The sequence below is a fragment of the Sciurus carolinensis genome, chromosome 11, assembly GCF_902686445.1.
Source record: "Sciurus carolinensis chromosome 11, mSciCar1.2, whole genome shotgun sequence".
NCBI lineage: Eukaryota > Metazoa > Chordata > Mammalia > Rodentia > Sciuridae > Sciurus > Sciurus carolinensis.
This window is the reverse complement of record NC_062223.1, coordinates 48991168-49011893: the sequence shown is the minus strand read 5'-3', so window position 1 is coordinate 49011893 and position 20726 is coordinate 48991168. Positions and strand designations below refer to the sequence as shown.

Below are 20726 nucleotides of genomic sequence, written 5' to 3'. Positions count from 1 at the left end.
ACTACGCTATTATTCACAGTTCTGTTCTCCTTTATTTAATGTGTTATTTCCTTTGCTGTTCTCATGAATTTTTTTTGTTTTTGTTGACTTGTGGTGGTTTGATTATGATGTACCTAGGTACAACTTTATTTATTTTATTTGTGGTTCCTTGAGTTTCTTATAGCTTTGAATTAATGTTTTTCAGCAAAGTTAGAAAGTTTTGCTTTATTACTTATCCACTCATTCTCTTTCTTTGTTCCTTGTTTGATTTCATTTCTCTTTATGAATCATGAAAGACATTTGTGATACATAGTTTTAAACTTTAGAAGAATGTTTGGAAGTTAGAAAGGAAAGTGTGAATGAAATGCCACGATCTCTAAGAAAATTTAGTTCCTTAAATATGTGTATACTACACACAACTCAGTACGTTTACAGTGAAAGTATTAATGTTGCATGTTCTCTTTTCCTGTTTTTACGAAATCTACCCATAGGTGCATTTCCTCCCTCTGCTATTTATGCACGAAAAGACTTACTACAACGATCTACCCATATTGCTACCAAGACTTTCCAAGCTCTTCGCATATTCGTGAACAATGAGCTCAATGAACTCTACATGGGACTGAAGACAGCTCAGAAGTTTCTGAGACCTGGTGGTCGCCTTGTTGCCCTTTCCTTCCACTCATTAGAGGATCGAATTGTCAAAAGGTTTTTGCTTGGGATAAGCATGATGGAAAAGTTTAACTTAAGTGTTAGACAGAAGGTGATACAAACATCCCAGTTGAGTTCCTATCATGAAAACAAGGAAGGAAGCTCTGTAAGAGCTCCTTTAATGTGGGAATTGATACATAAGAAAGTGCTTACTCCGGAAGATCAGGATGTACAAAATAACCCCAGAGGGCGCTCAGCCAAGCTTAGAGCAGCTGTGAAATTATGAGATCAAATTTTCCCTCATTTTCTTTAATTTATTTTTCTATGTGATGAATAGGTTAATACCCCCAGCTTAAAGCATAGGGTAGTCTTGAAATTGATAGTGTTTAGAATTATTTTCTTCGCAAAAGAAACTGGGAAATTTTAGCATAACATAAAGTACAACTCAGAGCAGCAGCATCTTAAGGCAGGAAAAAAATGTTTATCTTGCATTATATTTGATTTCTGAAATTCTCTGACCAGGAAGTTTTTTAGAATAATATTATGTTTATATAAATTTCTAAACTCCAACTGTCAAAGAGAAGGAGATTATAATCATGTCTGCATGCCCTAAATTCTGAATTTAAATATTCAGATTTACAACAGACTTTCTGTGGCTCAAATAATTCATGATGATTATGGAATAAATTTTAATTCCCATATTGGTGAATAATAAATTACTGCAGCTTTTTCACAATAGGCTTTTTACAAGTTTTAATTTTCAAATATTATTTTAAAATGCATTATACTGTGTATTTCACTATTAAAATTTATACTTCATCACTTCAAAAGGATTTTTCAATATATAATGGGCTAATTTTCATAAATTCCAAAGTGAAAATATAGAATTGCTCTAACAGCCATCACAGAGAAGTGTTTCACAGAACTTATGTTTAATATCAATTGTATCTGTTCTAATAACTCAGAACACTATTAGTGAAAAATGTAAACTTGTTTGAAGCCAGCATTTTTTATTGAGCTATTCAGAAGAATTCAGTGGAGTCTATTTGAAGTGGAAAACTGTCTGATTTATTCAATATATTAAAATTAATGCTCCCTTAATGTTTCTACCCAGTCATAATAACTATAATAAGGATAAAATGTGTATTCAGGAAAATTGTACTTGGTGGAAGATTCTTTAACAAATTGATGAGATTGATTCATAATTTACATGTCATTTTTTATTAGTAAATATGCACTTCTAATTTATTCAGTTATTCAGCAAGTACTGAACTTTACATTAGAGAAACAAAGGTGAGTACAATACCCATGACCCACCTATTCCATGAAGCTTGTTGTCTAGTGGAGGAGAATGTTGTTAGCTAAATAATCACAAAAGTCAATATGAAATGCACAGAGTGATAAATGCTACACAGAAGTGTATAATGTAATTTAAGAGCCTCTAGTAGAGGAAACCAGGTCTGAGAACATGATACTTGAATTATGACCTGAAGGATGAGTAGGAGATAATTATTCAAAGGGTATATGGAGTGGGGAGGGAGCATGGTGATTAAAGTACATGTAAATGAGTATTCTCTTAAGTAATTCTTGAAATCATTAATTTTCTCAGTAAACTATTTCTTCAAATACACAAAGAATTCATACTTTCTAGTATGATTACATATACTTAATAGAGGAATCCAAGTGAATAAAATACGTAACTATATTTACCTCAGACTTATTTTATTTACCTCTGTAATATTTAACTTAGTCTCCACACTTGTTAACTGTTTTTATTTTACAGACTTTATTTAAATATAAACAATCCTGCAATGAATCAGAATTAGAAAAAATTCTGGAGAATGTGCTGAAAATATAAACAAGAGATACACCTATGTTAATCCCCTGAATCTTACCTGAAGAATTTTGTTTCTCTTCATGTGTAGAATATATTTGTGAATGAGAAAGATTCACAACAGTAATTTCCCATATGAATATCTGATTAGAAAACAAGACCACACTCTTATATTCAACCATGATTCACCTATTTTTGCATTCTTTATAGTATGGGGAATTTTTTCTTTAATGTCAAGTGAAAATTAATTGCACTGGATTGGATAGTGTGTGTCCTAATATTCAAGTGCTTCCTAGAACTTTAGAATGAAACCTTATTTGGAAATACCATCATTTCAGATGTGAGTGGTTACGATGAGGTCATACTGGAGCAGGGATGGCCTTTAATCCAATATGACTTGTGTCCTTATAAGAAGAGGAGAGACAGAAGTGAATGCTACATGAAGTTGGAAGCAAAAATTAGAGTGATAATTCTATACGCGAAGGGATACTGAAGATTGTTGGCAACTACTAGATGCTAGGAGAAAAGCAAGGAACAAATTCTCCCTCAGAATCTCTAGCAAGAACCCACTCTGCAGATATCTTGATTTAGGGCTTCTAGCCTCTAAAGCGTTAAAAATTACATTCCAACTGTTTTAAGCTACCCAGTTTCTGGTAATATGTTACAGCAAAACCTAGGGGACTAATACTCTGACAGAACAAAATCTTGAGTGAGATGATGAGAAAAATACCTCTTCAATACACACCAAATTGGTTTCAGAGTGTTTTAGTACAAAATATATTAAATGTTTTGTTTTTAGGCTTTGTTGTAAAGTATATAATAAAACATGTGAATGAGTTTTAAATGGTTAATTATGGAGAATGGCTTTGGGAAATTCAAGCAATACACATAGAAAATAAAAAATGGATTATTACAATGAATATGTAATACTTTTCTAATAAAATATTTCTGAATCACTATATTGACTGCTTTGTATGAATCATTTTAGCTTAGCATCAACATCATGTATATCCATTAACAATTTTTTTTGTTCATGTCTTAAATGAAATTTAATAAGTAATATCCCTACTTATTCACTTTGTTTTATTTTTTTTTATTTTATTTTTTTTTACATTTACATAGGGTAATGATGTTTATTTTATTTTTCCCCTCCCCCCCACACCTCCCACCCCTATTTTCCCTCTACACAGTCCTTCTTTCCTTCATTCTTACCGCTCTCCTTAGCCTAACTCTAAACCTAACCCTAAACCTAATGCTAGCCCCTCCCACACCCCATTATATGTCCTCATCCGCTTATCAGCGAGATCATTCGTCCTTTAGTTTTTTGAGACTGGCTTATCTCACTTAGCATGATATTCTCCAATTTCGACCATTTGCCTACAAATGCCATAATTTTATCATTCTTCATTGCGGAGTAATATTCCATTGTATAAATATGCCACAGTTTCTTTATCCATTCATCAACTGAAGGGCATCTAGGTTGGTTCCACAATCTGGCTATGGTGAATTGAGCAGCAATGAACATTGATGTGGCTGTATCTCTGTAGTATGCTGATTTTAAGTCCTTTGGGTATAGGCCAAGGAGTGGGATAACTGGGTCAAATGGTGTTTCCATTCCAAGCTTTCTGAGGAATCTCCACACTGCTTTCCAGAGTGGTTGCACTAATTTGCAACCCCACCAGCAATGTATGAGTGTTCCTTTTTCACCACATCCTCGCCAACACCTATTGTTGCTTGTATTCTTGATAATCGCCATTCTAATTGGGGTGAGATGAAATCTTAGGGTAGTTTTGATTTGCATTTCCCTTATTACTAGGGATGTTGAACATTTTTTCATATATCTGTTGATACTTGTACATCTTCTTCTGTGAAGTGTCTGTTCATTTCCTTAGCCCATTTGTTGATTGGATTATTTGTATTCTTGGTGTAGAGTTTTTTGAGTTCTTTATAGATTCTGGAAATTAGCGCTCTATCTGAGGTATGGTTGGCAAAGATATTCTCCCACTCTGTAGGCTCTCTCTTCACATTTCTGATAGTTTCCTTTGCTGAGAGAAAGCTTTTAAGTTTGAATCTATCCCAGTTGTTGATTCTTGCTTTTATTTCTTGTGCTATGGGACTCCTGTTAAGGAAGTCTGATCCTAAGCCAACAAGTTGAAGATTTGGACCTACTTTTTCTTCTATAAGATGCAGGGTCTCTGGTCTGATTCTGAGGTCCTTGATCCATTTTGAGTTGAGTTTTGTGTAGGGTGAGAGATAGGGGTTTAATTTCATTCTATTGCATATGGTTTTCCAGTTTTCCCAGCACCATTTGTTGAAGAGGCTATCTTTTCTTCATTGCATATTGTTGGAACCTTTGTCTAGTATGAGAAAATTGTATTTATTTGGGTTTGTGTCTGTGTCCTCTATTCTGTACCATTGATCTACCTGTCTATTTTGGTACCAATACCATGCCGTTTTTGTTACTATTGCTTTGTAGTAGAGTTGAAGATCTGGTATTGCGATACCCCCTGCTTCGCTCTTGCTACTGAGGATTGCTTTAGCTATTCTAGGTTTTTTATTCTTCCAGATGAATTTCATAATTGCTTGCTCTATTTCTGCAAGGTACATCATTGGGATTTTAATTGGAATTGCATTGAATCTATATAGCACTTTAGGTAGTATAGCCATTTTGACGATATTAATTCTGCCTATCCAGGAACATGGGAGATCTTTCCATCTTCTAAGGTTTTCTTTAATTTCTTTCTTTACTGTTCTGTAGTTCTCATTGTAGAGGTCTTTCACCTCTTTTGTGAGATTGATTCCCAAGTATTTTATTTTTTTCGATGCTATTGTGAATGGGGTAGTTTTCCTAATTTCTCTTTCTGAAGATTCATCACTTATGTATAAAAATGCATTGGATTTATGAGCATTGATCTTGTAACCTGCTACTTTACTGAATTCACTTATGAGTTCTAAAAGTTTTCTGGTGGAATTTCCAGGTTCCTCTAAATATACAATCATGTCATCAGCGAACAGGGATAGTTTGAGTTCTTCTTTTCCTATTCGTATCCCTTTAATTTCTTTGGTTTGTCTGATTGCTCTGGCTAGAATAGAAGCGGTGAAAGAGGGCATCCCTGCCTTGTTCCAGTTTTTAGGGGGAACGCTTTCAGTTTTTCACCATTTAGAATGATATTAGCCATGGGCTTAGCTTAGATTGCCTTTATAATGTTTAGGAATGTTCCCACTACCCCAATTTTTTCTAGTGTTTTGAGCATGAAGGGATGCTGTATTTTATCGAATGCTTTTTCTGCATCTATTGAAATAATCATGTGATTCTTAACTTTAAGTCTGTTGATATTGTGAATGACATTTATTGATTTCCGAATGTTGAACCAACCTTGCATCCCTGGGATAAAACCCACTTGATCGTGGTGCACTATCTTTTTAATATACATTTGTATGCGATTTGCTAAAATTTTGTTGAGAATTTTTGCGTCGATGTTCATTAAGAATATTGGCCTGAAATTTTCTTTCCTCGATGTGTCTCTGTCTGGTTTAGGTATTGGGGTGATATTGGCTTCATAGAACGAGTTTGGTAGGGTTCCCTCCTCTTCTATTTCATGGAATACTTTGAGGAATATTGGAATGAGCTCTTCTTGAAAGGCTTTGTAGAACTCGGCTGAGAACCCATCTGGTCCTGGACTTTTCTTTGTTGGTAGGCTTCTGATGACCTCTTCTATTTCATTGCTTGCAATTGGTTTATTTAAGTTGTGTATGTCCTCCTCGTTCAGTTTAGGTAATTCATATGTCTCTAGAAATTTGTTGATGTCTTCGAGGTTTTCTGTTTTGTTGGAGTATAGATTTTCGAAATAGCTTCTAATTATGTTTTGTATTTCACTCGTGTCTGTTGTGATGTTTCCTTGTTCATTCCGAATTTTAGTAATTTGAGTTTTCTCCCTCTTTCTCTTTGTTAGTGTGGCTAAGGGTTTATCAATTTTATTTATTTTTTCAAAGAACCAGCTATTTATTTTGTTAATTTTTCCAATTGTTTCTTTTGTTTCGATTTCGTTGATTTCAGCTCTGATTTTAACTATTTCCTGTCTTCTACTACTTTTGGTATTGGTCTGCTCTTCTTTTTCTAGCGCTTTGAGCTGTAGTGTTAAGTCGTTTATTTGTTGATTTCTACTTCTTTTTTTGAATGCACCCCATGAAATAAATCTTCCTCTAAGTACTGCTTTCATAGTGTCCCAGAGATTTTGATATGATGTGTCTTTGTTCTCGTTTACTTCTAAGAATTTTTTTATTTCCCTCCTGATGTCTTCTGTTATCCATTCATCATATAATAGTGTATTATTTAGTCTCCAGGTATTGGAGAAGTTTCTGTTTTTTATTCTGTCATTTATTTCTAATTTCAATCCATTATGATCTGATAGAGTACAAGGTAGTATCTCTATCTTCTTGTATTTGCTAACAGTAGCTTTGTGGCATAAAATATGGTCTATTTTAGAGAAGGATCCATGTGCTGCTGAGAAGAAAGTGTATTCGTTCTTTGTTGGATGGTATATTCTATATATGTCCGTTAAGTCTAAATTACTGATTGTGTTGTTGAGATCTATAGTTTCTTTATTCAATTTTTGTTTGGAAGATCTATCCAGTGGTGAGAGAGGTGTGTTAAAATTGCCTAGTATTATTGTGTTGTGGTCTATTTGATTTCTGGAATTGAGAAGGATTTGTTTGACGTACGTGGATGAGCCAATGTTCGGGGCATAGATATTTATGATTGTTATGTCTTGCTGATTTATGCTTCCCTTAAGCAGCATGTACTGTCCTTCTTTATTCCTTCTGACTAGTTTTGGTTTGAAGTCCACATTATCTGAGATGAGGATGGATACTCCAGCTTTTTTGCTATGTCCGTGTGCATGGTATGTTTTTCCCCATCCTTTCACCTTTAATCTATGGGTGTCTCTTTCTATGAGATGAGTCTCTTGCAGGCAGCATATTGTTGGATTTTTCTTTTTAATCCAATCTGCCAGTCTGTGTCTTTTGATTGATGAATTCAGGCCATTGACATTCAGGGTTATTATTGTGATATGATTTGTATTCTCAGTCAATTGACTCATATTTGTTTTTGACATGATTTGGTTTCTCCTTTATTTGGCTATTCCTTTAGGCTAGCGCCTCCTGTTGCTGATTTGCATCATTGTTTTTCATCTCTTCCTCATGGAATATTTTGCTGAGAATGTTCTGTAATGCTGGCTTTCTTTTTGTAAATTCCTTTAGCTTTTGTTTATCATGGAAGGATCTTATTTCATCATCAAATTTGAAGGTAAGTTTTGCTGGGTATAAGATTCTTGGTTGGCATCCGTTTTCTTTCAGGGCTTGGTATATGTTGTTCCAGGCCCTTCTAGCTTTTAGGGTCTGGATTGAAAAATCTGCTGATATTCTTATTGGTTTCCCTCTGAATGTAATTTGATTCTTTTCTCTCGTGGCCTTTAAAATTCTGTCTTTATTTTGTATGTTAGGTATTTTCATAATAATGTGCCTTGGTGTGGGTCTGTTGTAATTTTGTATGTTTGGAGTTCTATAAGCCTCTTGTACTTGGTTTTCCATTTCATTCTTCAGATTTGGGAAATTTTCTGTTATTATTTCATTGAATAGATTGTTCCTTCCTTTGGTTTGTTTCTCTAAGCCTTCCTCAATCCCAATAATTCTTAAATTTGGCCTTTTCATGATATCCCATAATTCTTGTAGATTCTGTTCATGATTTCTTACCATCTTTTCTGTTTGGCCAACTTTGCTTTCAAGGTTAAATAATTTGTCTTCAATGTCTGAGGTTCTGTCTTCCAGCTGTTCTATCCTATTGGTTATGCTTTCTATGGAGTTTTTAACTTGGTTTATTGTTTCCTTCATTTCAAGGATTTCAGTTTGGTTTTTTTTCAGTATCTCTAACTCTTTATTGAAATGATCTCTTGCTTCCCGTATTTGCTCTTTTAACTGTTGGTTGGTGTGATCATTTAATGCCTGCATTTGCTCTTTCATCTCCTCCTTCAATGCCTGCATTTGCTCTTTCATCTCCTCATTAGCTTCTCTGATCGTTTTAATTACGTACATTCTGAACTCCCTTTCTGACATTTCTTCTGCTGTGCTGTCATTGGGTTTTATTGATGTAGTATCTAGGTTTGTTTGGGACATTTTCTTCCCTTGTTTTCTCATATTGGTCAGTTGTCAGTGGGACCCTGAGATATTGCAGTTTTCTGCTATTGGCTTATAGTGTCCCGGTAGATTTCCAGTGTATCACCTCCCAGCCTTCAGTAGCCTGATGTCTTGGAGGAATCTGATAAAGCAGCGCATCCGAAGAAAACTGCCCCTAGCCCCCTACTGGTTCCACGGTTTGGAACTGGCTCTGTGCGGAAATGCTCTCACTGTGGGCCTGCACCGTGCAGCTGGCCGTGTGGGAGGAGCCCACTGCCGGAGTGTGGAAGGCTACCTTGGGAAGACTCTAGCTGCCCTGCCCGGCTCCAATAAGCCACCTCTATCTGGGCCTGCCACCCGGGCTGAGCTTTACCCAGTGGGTAGACTCACCCGTGGTTCTATTTCAGTCCGAGTCTCTCAATGCCTCCCCTTCTTAACTCCTGGGTTCTGGAGCGACTGGGGGAGCAGTCTCCCTCTAGGCCGCCATCTTGGATTGCCCCGTGAAGAGAGCCTGCAGCCGGAGTGGGCAGAGCCGCCTGAAGCGGTCTCTGGCTGCCCTGCCCTGATCCCAGAGGCTGCCTGCGGATCGAGGCTCTCCGCTGGTTCGTTGCCGGAGTACACTGCACTGCAGTGGCTCCGGGACTCGGAGCTTGTTCTGTTCAGAAAGGCTCTCACTAGCGGTCCAGTTCCGTTCTGAGAACCTGGAGAAGCTGGCTGTGTGGGCGGGGCCCACCGCCGGAGTGCGCAGGGCTGCCTGTGGATGACTCTAGCTGCCCTGCCCGGCTCCGATAAGCCACCTCTATCTGGGCCTGTCACCCGGGCCGAGCTTTACCCAGTGGGCAGACTCACCCGTGGCTCTATTTCAGTCCGAGTCTCTCAATGTCTCCCCTTCTTAACTCCTGGGTTCTGGAGCGACTGGGGGAGCAGTCACCCTCTAGGCCGCCATCTTCATTCACTTTGTTTTAAAATTTGTATATTAATTACATTCTCTCTGAAGTGTTAGTTTTTTGAAAAATATTAATCATATCTTTATATCTTATCTATTTCATTTAACATGTATAATTTGTGGTTACACTCATTTATATTGAAGTATTTCTTATAACTATTAGTATATGAGAGAATACAGTATGCCAATTGTTTTTTAAATTAATATCTGTTAACATTCACTTACATGTATTTGAAAATCGTATCTTTTTTAATCTTTACAGCGTATTATATATTTCTAGAGTTTAAAAAAATTATTTCTAAATCTTATTTTTATTTATTTGTTTTGATACTAGAGATTGAACCCAGGGGCGCATAACCACTGAGCCACATCCCTACTCTTATTTAAATTTTTAAAATTTTGAGTCAGGGTCTTGCTTAGTTGCTTAGGGTCTCACTTAGTTCTGAGGCTGGCCTCAAACTTGTTATCCTCCTGCTTCAGCCTCCCCACCCAGGAATACAGGCATGCACCACTTTACCTCGCTAATTCTTATTTTTAAATTAGAAGCATTTACGATTTCATCCTTCAGACTTTAAAAGACAATTTTAATTTTATTTGAAATCTCTCATTCAAAAAGTATGAGACAATTCTTAATGGGATGTGATGGTTAAACATACACACATACACGTACATGCACACAAACACACATTTATATTCATTCAATAAGCATATAGGAAAGAATAACCATTTAAGGAGAAATTTTTTTTAAATGCCTCTCTTACTTCTTTTTATATACCTCTCCTTAACTTTCTCTATTCATATTACCTGTGATTTTCTTATGCCAGTTGAGATGATATTAGTTTATATTTCAACTTTACTTGGGAAAAAGAAATATTAGTGAAATTGGCATGTTCTCTGGCAAACTTAAGCTTTATGTGTTATCATCTTTGTAATGGAAAAAAATTCACTAAGAATTGCTTCTGGTTAAAATTGTGTATTTTGGCCTGGCACAGTGGCACACACCTATAATCCCAGCAGCTTGGGAGTCTGAGGTAGGATGATCACAAGTTCAAAGCCAACCTCAGTAACTTAGTGAGGCCCTATGCAATTCAATGAGACCGTTTCTAAATAAAATATAAAAAGTGCTGGGAATGTGGTTCAGTGATTGAGTACCCCTGGGTTCAATCCTTGATACAAAAAAATAAAAAATAGTAATCTGTATTTCCTTTAATATAGTTACTTTTTCTATTCAGTTTTAATAGTTGCTACAACTTTCTAATAGATATTTTTGTGTAGCAGCATTCTATATTAGAAAGTTGTAAGTTTTAAAATATGAAGGGAATTTTGTGCAGTGCTTGACAAATATAAATTTAATGACAGAAAACCTGATATATTTTTCTCAGAACCACATACCATATGTTTGATGTCAAATGGAGCACAGTTTATAAAAATCAGCACCATATTCTAAAGAGGCTGGGTTGTATAACAAGCAAAACTATTTTTATATTATTTTCTCAAATTTCTCTGCTAATAGCTACTATTTTCAGCTAATGTTTGGTAACATACAGAATGATCTGTAGGAATTCTAATGGAACATTTAAATATAAATTATTTTTTAAAAAATATACTTGTAGCATACATTTTCAGAAACATTAAAAATTCAATAGAATTAATTCTGCAAGATAACAATGGTCATAGCTTATAATACCTATCATAAAATTCATAACATTTTTTGGCTACCTTACTTTCTTCTCTCACTATCCACCCAGATTATTAGACAAAAAAAAAAAAAATGTAATGCTCTCATATGTAAAATCAGAGATTGCCTCTTTAGTAAACACTGCCTCTCCTTAAGCAATGTTTTACCTTAAATTCTGAACAAGTTGTCTACCATTAGCAGTTGTCCTGTTATATCATTGCTCGAATGCTAGTATACGAAGCTGAAATCAAAGAAGAGGACATGAGTTATTTCTGATTCTTCAGTAATTGTTTCTATTTCTTAAAGTCTGGCTTGTGCTTTGACCAATAATACTTCTTTGTCTTACATGGGCAAGTTGTGTTGCCAGAAAATCAAATAATGAGTTCTAACTCTTTCACAAGGAAAAATATTATCCAACTTATAGGTGCTAAATTCAGGAGCATTTTAAATAACACTATTGGCTGTTAAGTCAGAAAAACATGAGTTTGAATTCCAAGTCTGCATGTATTGTTAGCTAAATGTATGAACTTGAGCATGCTATTTATCTTGAACTCTCATTTACTTTATTTTTCATTTATTGAAAATGAGGAAAGTATTGGTCCTTTTTAGTGAAGTTACTATGAATTAAATATAAAATAATAAATATTTATGCATGAACCAAAAATTTTTAGGATAAAAAAGGCATGTAAAATATTTAGCATTATTCTAGACACATTAATTACTCAGTTATGCTGTTATTTTGCTGAACACTGTGATTAAGGATGCATATTCTTCATTTTTGGTAGTTTTAAGTGCAGTTTCTGCATTTCTAGTAGCAACTGATTTATAGCCAATTTTATTATTTGGGAATTTTACTCCCTGTATTTATTTACCACCCTCATTGTTTGCTGTACCTTGACAGGGTTTATAAAACACAAGTCATTGCTCTTGTAGAATTTCCATGTATAAGAAAACAAGATGAGATCTTTTTTAAAAAAGTGAAGTTATCTGACATTCATTTTGGTTGGAGAACTATTTTTCTTCCTATGATTCTGTATCAGTAAATAGTCAGTCTACATAGTTCTTATAGTAAGAGTCTCCAAAATACATTTTTAGAAGAGAAAGGAAATAATTTGTAAAATAATAAAAGATTATTATAGATATATGAAAAATCTCCTACTTCTCTAAAACCAATGATAAAAGACTAAGGGACTAAAATGTACATGTTGCAAGTCTTAAAGGGAAAATAAGTGGTGAAAGGTGAAGGAACTAAGGGTACTTCAAGTGAGCTGATAATCTTCCCTTTACAGGCTGTAGAAATAAATATTATCAGAACTAGATCCTTATAATTCCTACCCCTTTACCTTCATCTCAGCATTTATAAATCTCTTCCTTGATCCCTATTTTATATTCCTGTTTCAGAAGAAAGTTTATGTCCTTGTTTTTTTCCCCACCCCCTATCTTCTCCAGAACAGTTTGATCCATTTTGTTTTCCTCCTCCATTCTTCAGTCCTTTCTCTGCTGGTGTTTTTACTTCAGCCTACAAACATGCTTACAAGGTCTCCATGTTAAATGCAAAGAATAACAACTAAATATCTACTTGACTCTGGTTTTTTTACCAAAATATCAACTGTTTTCTGTTTTCTTGCATACTTGATTTCTTCAGAGAGCCTATACTCATCACCTATCTTTGGTTTAATTCTTATGTATTCTCTATAGAAACTGTTCTCTTAAGAATCAGTGTAGGACCCTTGTTCCAAAAGACTAATCACCATCTTGAGCTACTTGTTCTCTATAGCATTTGAGAGTGTTCATCTATTCCCCCATAAAAATCTTGTTTTCATTTCATTCCCAAAATCACTCCTTTTGTGGGTCTTTCTCCCGAACACTGTGATTTGTTCACTGGATTCTCTTCCTGTGTTCCATCAAGGCAGACTATAGCTAATGCATATTCTTTGTAAGATATAAGTAGTTCTAGGGTGTTTTTCAGTGGAAGTAATACTGTAACATCACTTCATGATCATCCATGGAGTTGGATGAGAGATGAATTTCTTATCAAGATAACAAAGTGGAATAAACAGATTGGAGTCTTCCTGAAATAGAAAATAATTATTATTTCGTAGATATTAAAATAAGAAAAATAAAGGAGTTCAAGTTAACATCAAATTAAGTATTTTTACTAGTACATCAACTTTTGTAATGATATATAATTTGGATCAACCATTTCACAAAGGACAACATGTATAAAACACTTTTATTTGAAATCGAAATGCAAGTATCAGAGATATAATAAGGAGTGAAAAATATTCAAAAGAGGGGAAAACCTCAAAGAGATTAGCCCAGCATTTATAGCTCCCAGTTGTGAGTTCCAGAGAAGGTGGCTGAAAAACTAAGAGTAAGAGACATTTTTGACAGTCATTTTGGGAAAACATCAGAACTTGGAACTAAATGGACCTTGAAGGAACTAAATCTTAGTTTCTAATCATATTAGTCCTTGGAACTGAATTAAATTTATTCTGGATGCTAGAGTTCTTAATTGCCTGTCAAAAGCTATTTTAAATATTCTTTGAGAAAAAATAACCATTTCTACAATTCTTTATATTTGGTGTCCATAACTTAAATATTTACTAGTCATGAAGAGATAAGACATGATGTTTTTAAAAAGGGGAGAAGAATACAGATAATTTTTTTAAAGAGCACATGAGTGATTCAGACATATGGTTCTAAATATGTTTAAGGAAATAAAAGAGGCTGAAAACTATAAAAATATAAGATAAAATTCTAAAACTTGAAAGTACAGTACTCAAACTTAAGAACTCAATAGATGAGTTTAAGAGTAGTTTAGACATAGCTAAACTGGGAGATATTCCAGAAGGAAATATCTAGAATGAAGCACGCAGTGACAAAAATATAGAAATACCACAGACTATAATAGACATGAATTACAAGGAAAAGTCTAGTTCAGTGTTATTAAAATTTCTAAAGGAGAGAAGACCAAAACACAAAAGTGCAACAGAGCCATATTTGAAGAGAAAATGACTGAGAATTTTATAAAAATGATGAAAGACATCAAGCTACAGATCCAATAAGCCCTGAATCATCCTAGCAAAAGCATAGTAAAACCTGCTAGAAATCAAAGTCAAACCAAAAACTAAAGAGAGAAGAAAATAACTTTCAAGTTGAAGGGCAACAGATACTTTCAAGGAATAGAGCTCACATGAACCATTATGGGAACTACTTGATGATGAAATCCTACAAACTAAAATGTAAAATAATAAGAAGACAACAAGTTTTTAAAATATACCATGATAACCTTCAAATCTGTGCAAATTTGGAACTACATAAACAACCTTGGGGTTTATAGTTAAAGAACAATATGTGTGTGTGTGTGTGTGTGTGTGTGTGTGTGTGTATATATATATATATATATATATATTTATGTCTCAAAATTGTAAAATTAACAAAACTCACAAAGCTGAAATTGAGGGGTCAGGAGCTAGGGAAGTATGGGTACTAATTTCTAAATTATAAAAATCAAGGAGTCAATACTATCAAAATGTGAAACATGTAACCTTAAAAAGGTTCCAAATTGTTTTGTACATTCACAATTTAGGTTCAGCAGCTCTACACTCTTCAGTTTCTGTTCAGTTAAATTCAGGTATAATTAATGTCACATTCAAAAATAAGCTAAAAAGTCTAATGTGCTCCTCTTATAAATTTTTTTGCTATGTACTCCTTCTATCCTTAGTGATATAAAAGATATTCTGTTAATCATGTTTAATTCTAGGTGCAGGGATGTGGGATATTTAGTCATTCTTTTTTTAATTTTTTTTTTTTTTTTAGTTATCAACGGATATTTTCTTTTCTTTATTTATATGTGGTGCTGAGTATCGAACCCAGGGCTTCACATATGCCAGCAAGTGCTCTACCACTGAACTGCAACTCCAGCTCATTTAGTCATTCTTGTTTGAAAATGTTTTTCTGTGTTAAGTAATGTTAATAATGAGTATATATCTGTTTTACAAAAAGTTTGGTTGTTATTAATATTATTTTGAAGGAGCATCAGTTTTTGAATCAGGCCTGGTTTTGAAATAAGATCTGTGTTTAAATCTGACACTGAATAGCTTTAGAAAGTTTGCTTAATTGTGAGCCTCAGTTTACTTATCTGAATAATAAGGATGTTGACCCCTGTTTTATCAGGTGGTTATACTAAACATAAATATGTATATAAGTCATGTAATGAAGTAATATAGAAAGCACTGGATATATTTATTTTTCATTTAGTCCCATCTGTTTCACTAGTTTATCACATAAGCTGAAACAACACATCTCTCTGATTACAAATAAAATGATTAATTTGTACTGGACATGCTATCATGATACCCTCCACTTTCCTGCAGCTGACTCCCATCTACATGGTAGCATTGCAAATCTGCCATCTTATTCCATGACCACCACCATCTCCCAAATCTCTTGCTCCATTCTTGCCCACAGTTATTTGGTCCAGAAGTAGACCCTGAAGTAATCTATGCTAATCTGGCTATAGGTAACTGACCCTATCTAGGCCTTTCCTAATTTTTAAAAAATTTATTGTGAAAAAAGTTCTCTGAAATCCACTGCAGGGTCTGACATACATAAAACTTAAGATTTCTCAGATCCACATTTCAACTATATAAGAAAAAGTGACTAATTTGCACAGAGAAAATATGAAGGCAGGAATTAGAGAGGTCTTCCTAGAAGCAGTCACTTTTCTGATCCCAGTTGTTCCAGAGGCCCAGCTGTACCCATGTCTTTGGTATGATATGCTTGTGCAACTCATTCTTGGTTTCCATAAGGCAATCCTTCTCTCTCCCTACTTTTTATTTATTTATTTATTAATTTTTTAGAAAATGAAGTAAGTTCAGATATGGTTTCTATTATTTATAATCAAACTAAAAACAGATTAGATAAAAAAAAAGCTTCTTTCATCTGAATATTTAAAATTTTTAAGTATATTCTTTGACTTTACTTACCTGATTTACCTAAATGGGATTTTTCATAATTCTTAAACTGTGAAATAAACAATAAATTGTAAAATTTACAATTCACTTCCTAAGTTCTAAGCAATAAAATGTGCCCCTCAGATTTATTTATGTGGATGTGACATTTTTGTCACTAGTCTCTCTAACCACATTTGATGATATACATCTGAAAGACTTTCCAACTCACAGAACTTTCACTTAAATGATGGTTGTCATGGTTTAGATATTAGGTGTCCCCCAAAACCTCATGTGTGAGACAATGCAAGAAAGTTTACAGGTAAAATGACTGGGTTACGAGATCTGGACCTCATTACTCTGCTGATACATTAATCTGCTGGTAGGGATTTATTGGGTGGTAACTGTTGGCAGGTAGGGTATGACTGGAGGAGTTGATCACTGAGGGCGTGCCTTCAGGGTTTATATTTTGTCCATGTCAATAGGAGAGCTTGCTCTCACAATCTACACCACCCCCCACCCCTTCCTGGTACCACATTCCCAGCTCTGCTTTCTTCGGCCATATACTTCTGCCATGATGCTTTGCCTCACCCAGGCCCTGAGGAATGGATTCAGCCATCTAGGGACTGAGACCTCTGAAACCATGAAAATGCTAACGAAAACAATGGTCAACAACTTACATTCCTGCATGGTTCTGATTTGGTAAGAGAAAATGTGCCCTCTTCTTAGATTTACATATTTATTATTCTGTTTTTCTCTTCTGAATGGTATCTTACCTACTTCTTACTCTTTAAAATTATTGTTTTTACACAGAAACCCCTTTGATAATGAAGAAAATCATATTTTTATGAGCCAACCAGATAGTTTTCCTGTTTCCTTTTATGCACACATGTGCGCGCACACACACACACACACACACACACACACACGCACACACAATTTTTTTTAATGGAACAGGAAAGGTTTGGGGAGAAGAAAAACAAAAACATATAGTGAATGTTGAACCGATCTAGTTATTCTAGCATCTCTCATTGTTTCTTTGAAGAAATTCAACATTTGCCTTACAACCAAAGAATAAACATCAGCTGCTTGGGAAAGCTATTGAATTTCAAAATCCCTTTGAAATGTCACATTAACCTGTTTAACTTTCAGTCAGTTCTTTAAAGTATCTAACATTTCCGATGACTCCCAGATCTATGACTGCTTATATTTCTCTAACATAAAAGTTTGTTTCCTTCACTCAGGGACTGTGGTGAATGAATCAGCACTGTTCGGAGACGCATGTCGCAGTTGCAGCCTGTGTATGGCCTTTCTGCAGGTTAGTTCAACTTAGGAACATCAAACAGGGTCAAGTGCTAACTCAGGTTGATTTGTCTAAAACTCTACAGCCCTAACCTTATATTTAACCCCACATTAAGTTTAATCTTTAAAGCTATATTTTTGACAGATTATCTGTCATTCTGAGATGTGTAGAGATCAGGCAACAACTATTAATTCATTATTTTGTAATTCATATACATATTCAGTGTATATTTAGTAGACATAGTAAAGAAAAAAGTTTTGTTTTAAAAAAAAGGTGTTTTCCTTGTTCTTGAATAGCCGTGTTGTAATAGAGTGACACAAATACATAAATTTTGAAGAGTTGGACAATAACAGGGTAAAGTCTATAACAGAGGTTAAACTACAATGGGGGACCAAAGGAATAAAGAAGTGAAGTTTTCCTCCAAGCAGAAGTGAATTTACAACCTTCTTTTTAGGTGAAAGCTAAATAATTTTGTAGTGACTCATCAACTTCGTATCCTGGAATATAATCAACAATTAACATCTGGTGACCTTTTTTTTTGTAATGCTTTTGATAGTATTCCTGTCTTATACTTATTCTTAGTTATTATTGTTCATTGATATCCAGGTGCTTTGACTTCCATAATATATTTTTCTCAGAATGTTTTCTGTAGGACAGCTATCTGTAGGACAGTTCAATTTCTATATGTGAACACATATATTCACCTTATTAAGAATACTAATATTAGAATGGATGACCATCTTATGGTAATTATGATATAATAACCTGTCTGAATAAGCCATTTCTTCCTAGAATTAGAATTCTTAATATTTTTGAAGCCATGGTCCCCTTTGTAAACCTAATTAAATTTACAGTCTCTCTAACAAAAAAGGCACATGTACACTAATTTGATATATACCATAAAGGAATTTATGGAGACCCCTCAGCTCTATCAGGGGCTCCAGTCCAATAACTCCTGCTCTAGACAAACAGCTCTCTATTTATTTATCCTTTCCCAGAGGTGACCCTGATATGTCAAAGAATAAAGGCTACACATTTCTACCTTTTATCTTCTTATGGTTCCTTCCTACCTGGTTGCTTCAAGTTCCATATGCTGGCTTAGAGGATCTCTATTTTGGCATTATTCAACCTGGTCAGTATTATAACAAGGCTAACCTGTTCTCCCAAAGCAGTTTTATGCTACACATTAAAAAAATGGAAAATTAAATGATTTCAGAGAACTTCACTAGATTAAATATCCTGTACTATTGTTGTTCAATAGAAATATAATGCAAGTCCAAATTTGAGCCATGTTGTAATTTTAAATTTTTGAGAAGCCACATTGAGAAAAGTAAAATAAAACAGATGAAGTTAATTTTAAAAGTATAGTCTATTTAAATCAATTTATTCAAAATATTATTTCAACATGTAATCCATATAAAAATGAGATAGTTTACATTTTTTGTTCTAAGTCTTCAAAATCATGTTAGTTTAACAATGAGAGCACATTTCAGTTTGTTCTAGCTTCAAGAATTCAGTCACTACAAGTATATGTGGATTTGTTATAGCAATGATCACTTTTTCTCCCTTTTAAGAATACCCTTTTCCCATAACAACTGACAAAAAATTAATAGACATTTTCTCTTTTCTAACTCAAGAAAACCATATATAATTCTGGAAAATATAAGTCTACCTCAAAGAAAAAGGAGCATAACTTATAGCTATATGGAAGAAGGTGGAATCCGTGTTTCCTGAAATGTAATGTAGTCACCCTGACCCTTGAAGAAGTTGCATCTTTTCAATTTTCTCTCAATGGCCAATGGATTTAGTGTAGCTACCACACAGCTTTAAAAATAAAATAATCAAGACAAATCATGCTGCTTTCAGTGTCAAGCAGACTCATACTAATATCCTCACTAAAAATGACTTCAGACTGACCACGCCAAAGTTGTCCTTCAGATCATAATTAAAGGATGAGTGTATATTCTGGTTAAATCAGTGCATCCTGATGAGAACATATAACCATGCCATATATGAAGTCATGAATGGCATTTATAGTCACACACACACATGCGCGCACACACACTACAGTACTTACTATTCAAGTATTATAGAGCATTTAATGAAATAGTCTTGAAGACCAAATGCCAAAACCTATAGCAGACAAAATGCCAAAACTATAGCTCATATGCAGCAACTATTTTAGAAACACATCTTTACCACAATTCCTCAGCTTAGCTATCTTTTTTATGCATTTCATTTTTTGGAATAACAATTTTATTGCCATTAAATGAAAAAAAAATTCCCCAAAATTCTTTCAGGCACTAATTTTTTTTAACCAATTAAGTGATCTGTTGTGTTTTTAAATGGTATCATTTGGAACAGACATAGCATCCTTTGAAAAAAGGGCACATTGTTAAGAGTTCTTAAAGCAATACTGGGCATCTTGAATCTTTTTTCAGAGTTAAAAAAAAATCTCAATGCTAGCAGTTAATAAATGTTAATAAGATTTTTTTAAGTAGTGGCTACAATATTACACTGTTAATTGCATTACTCACTGAAAAAATGCAATGAGTCATAGTTTATAGTTGTTTCTTAAGCAATTTGGAGAGCTTTTCAAGCATTTCATAAAGAATGAGGGGACTCCAAAGCTGATAAAATAAGTCTAGAAAGACCATTTCCTTTCTTTAATAGGTTTTAGAAATTTTATGATTAAGAATAGACTAAAATAACTTGAAATTCAGGACCTAAACAGACTCAGTTGATATCAGCTGTTTTCAACCTTTTCAAAATTTATAATACTTTTTACTGTTCCACATTACAAATATCTCTCTTCAACATTAACCCAATGTTTAAGAAAAAAAAATGTTGTATTAAATAGAAATGAAATTATCTCCCTATTTTTATGAAAGGCACATTCAGTTACTAACCTGATTTTTTAATAGATAATTTGTGCTCCATGATGAATCAACCCCAGGGAAAAGACAGTTTTATAATATTTAGGTTAGCCTCCACAGATAGATCAGAGACTAAAAACAGAAGACTTAACCACATTAAGAAGTTGAAGTAAGTTCACAGACTTTCTAGGATTAAGTTTCTTTATTTATGTGAGAATTTTAAAATGTGGCCACAGCTCAAATGAAAAACATCTATGACTTCTATATAACTGAAAGGAAAGTGACTTAAAAAGAACAAAGGTGATATACTAAATGTTTGAATTCAGTCTCCTTCAC

The 20726-nt window shown here is 34.2% G+C and overlaps 1 protein-coding gene across 5 annotated transcripts in view; it reads left to right on the top strand.

Moving 5' to 3' along the window:
• Window positions 1-20726, top strand: part of Mettl15 (methyltransferase like 15) — a 261551-nt gene that overhangs the window by 227791 nt on the left and 13034 nt on the right. For 3 of the 5 annotated variants that reach the window (XM_047518338.1, XM_047518337.1, XM_047518339.1), the window contains exon 7: window positions 471-3414. In XM_047518338.1, the coding sequence (XP_047374294.1) occupies window positions 471-913 (443 nt within the window). In that variant the 3' untranslated portion in view covers window positions 914-3414. Of the gene's footprint in view, window positions 1-470; window positions 3415-17455; window positions 17530-20726 lie in introns of those variants that run through there. The other 2 variants (XM_047518341.1, XM_047518340.1) reach the window with 1 other exon arrangement.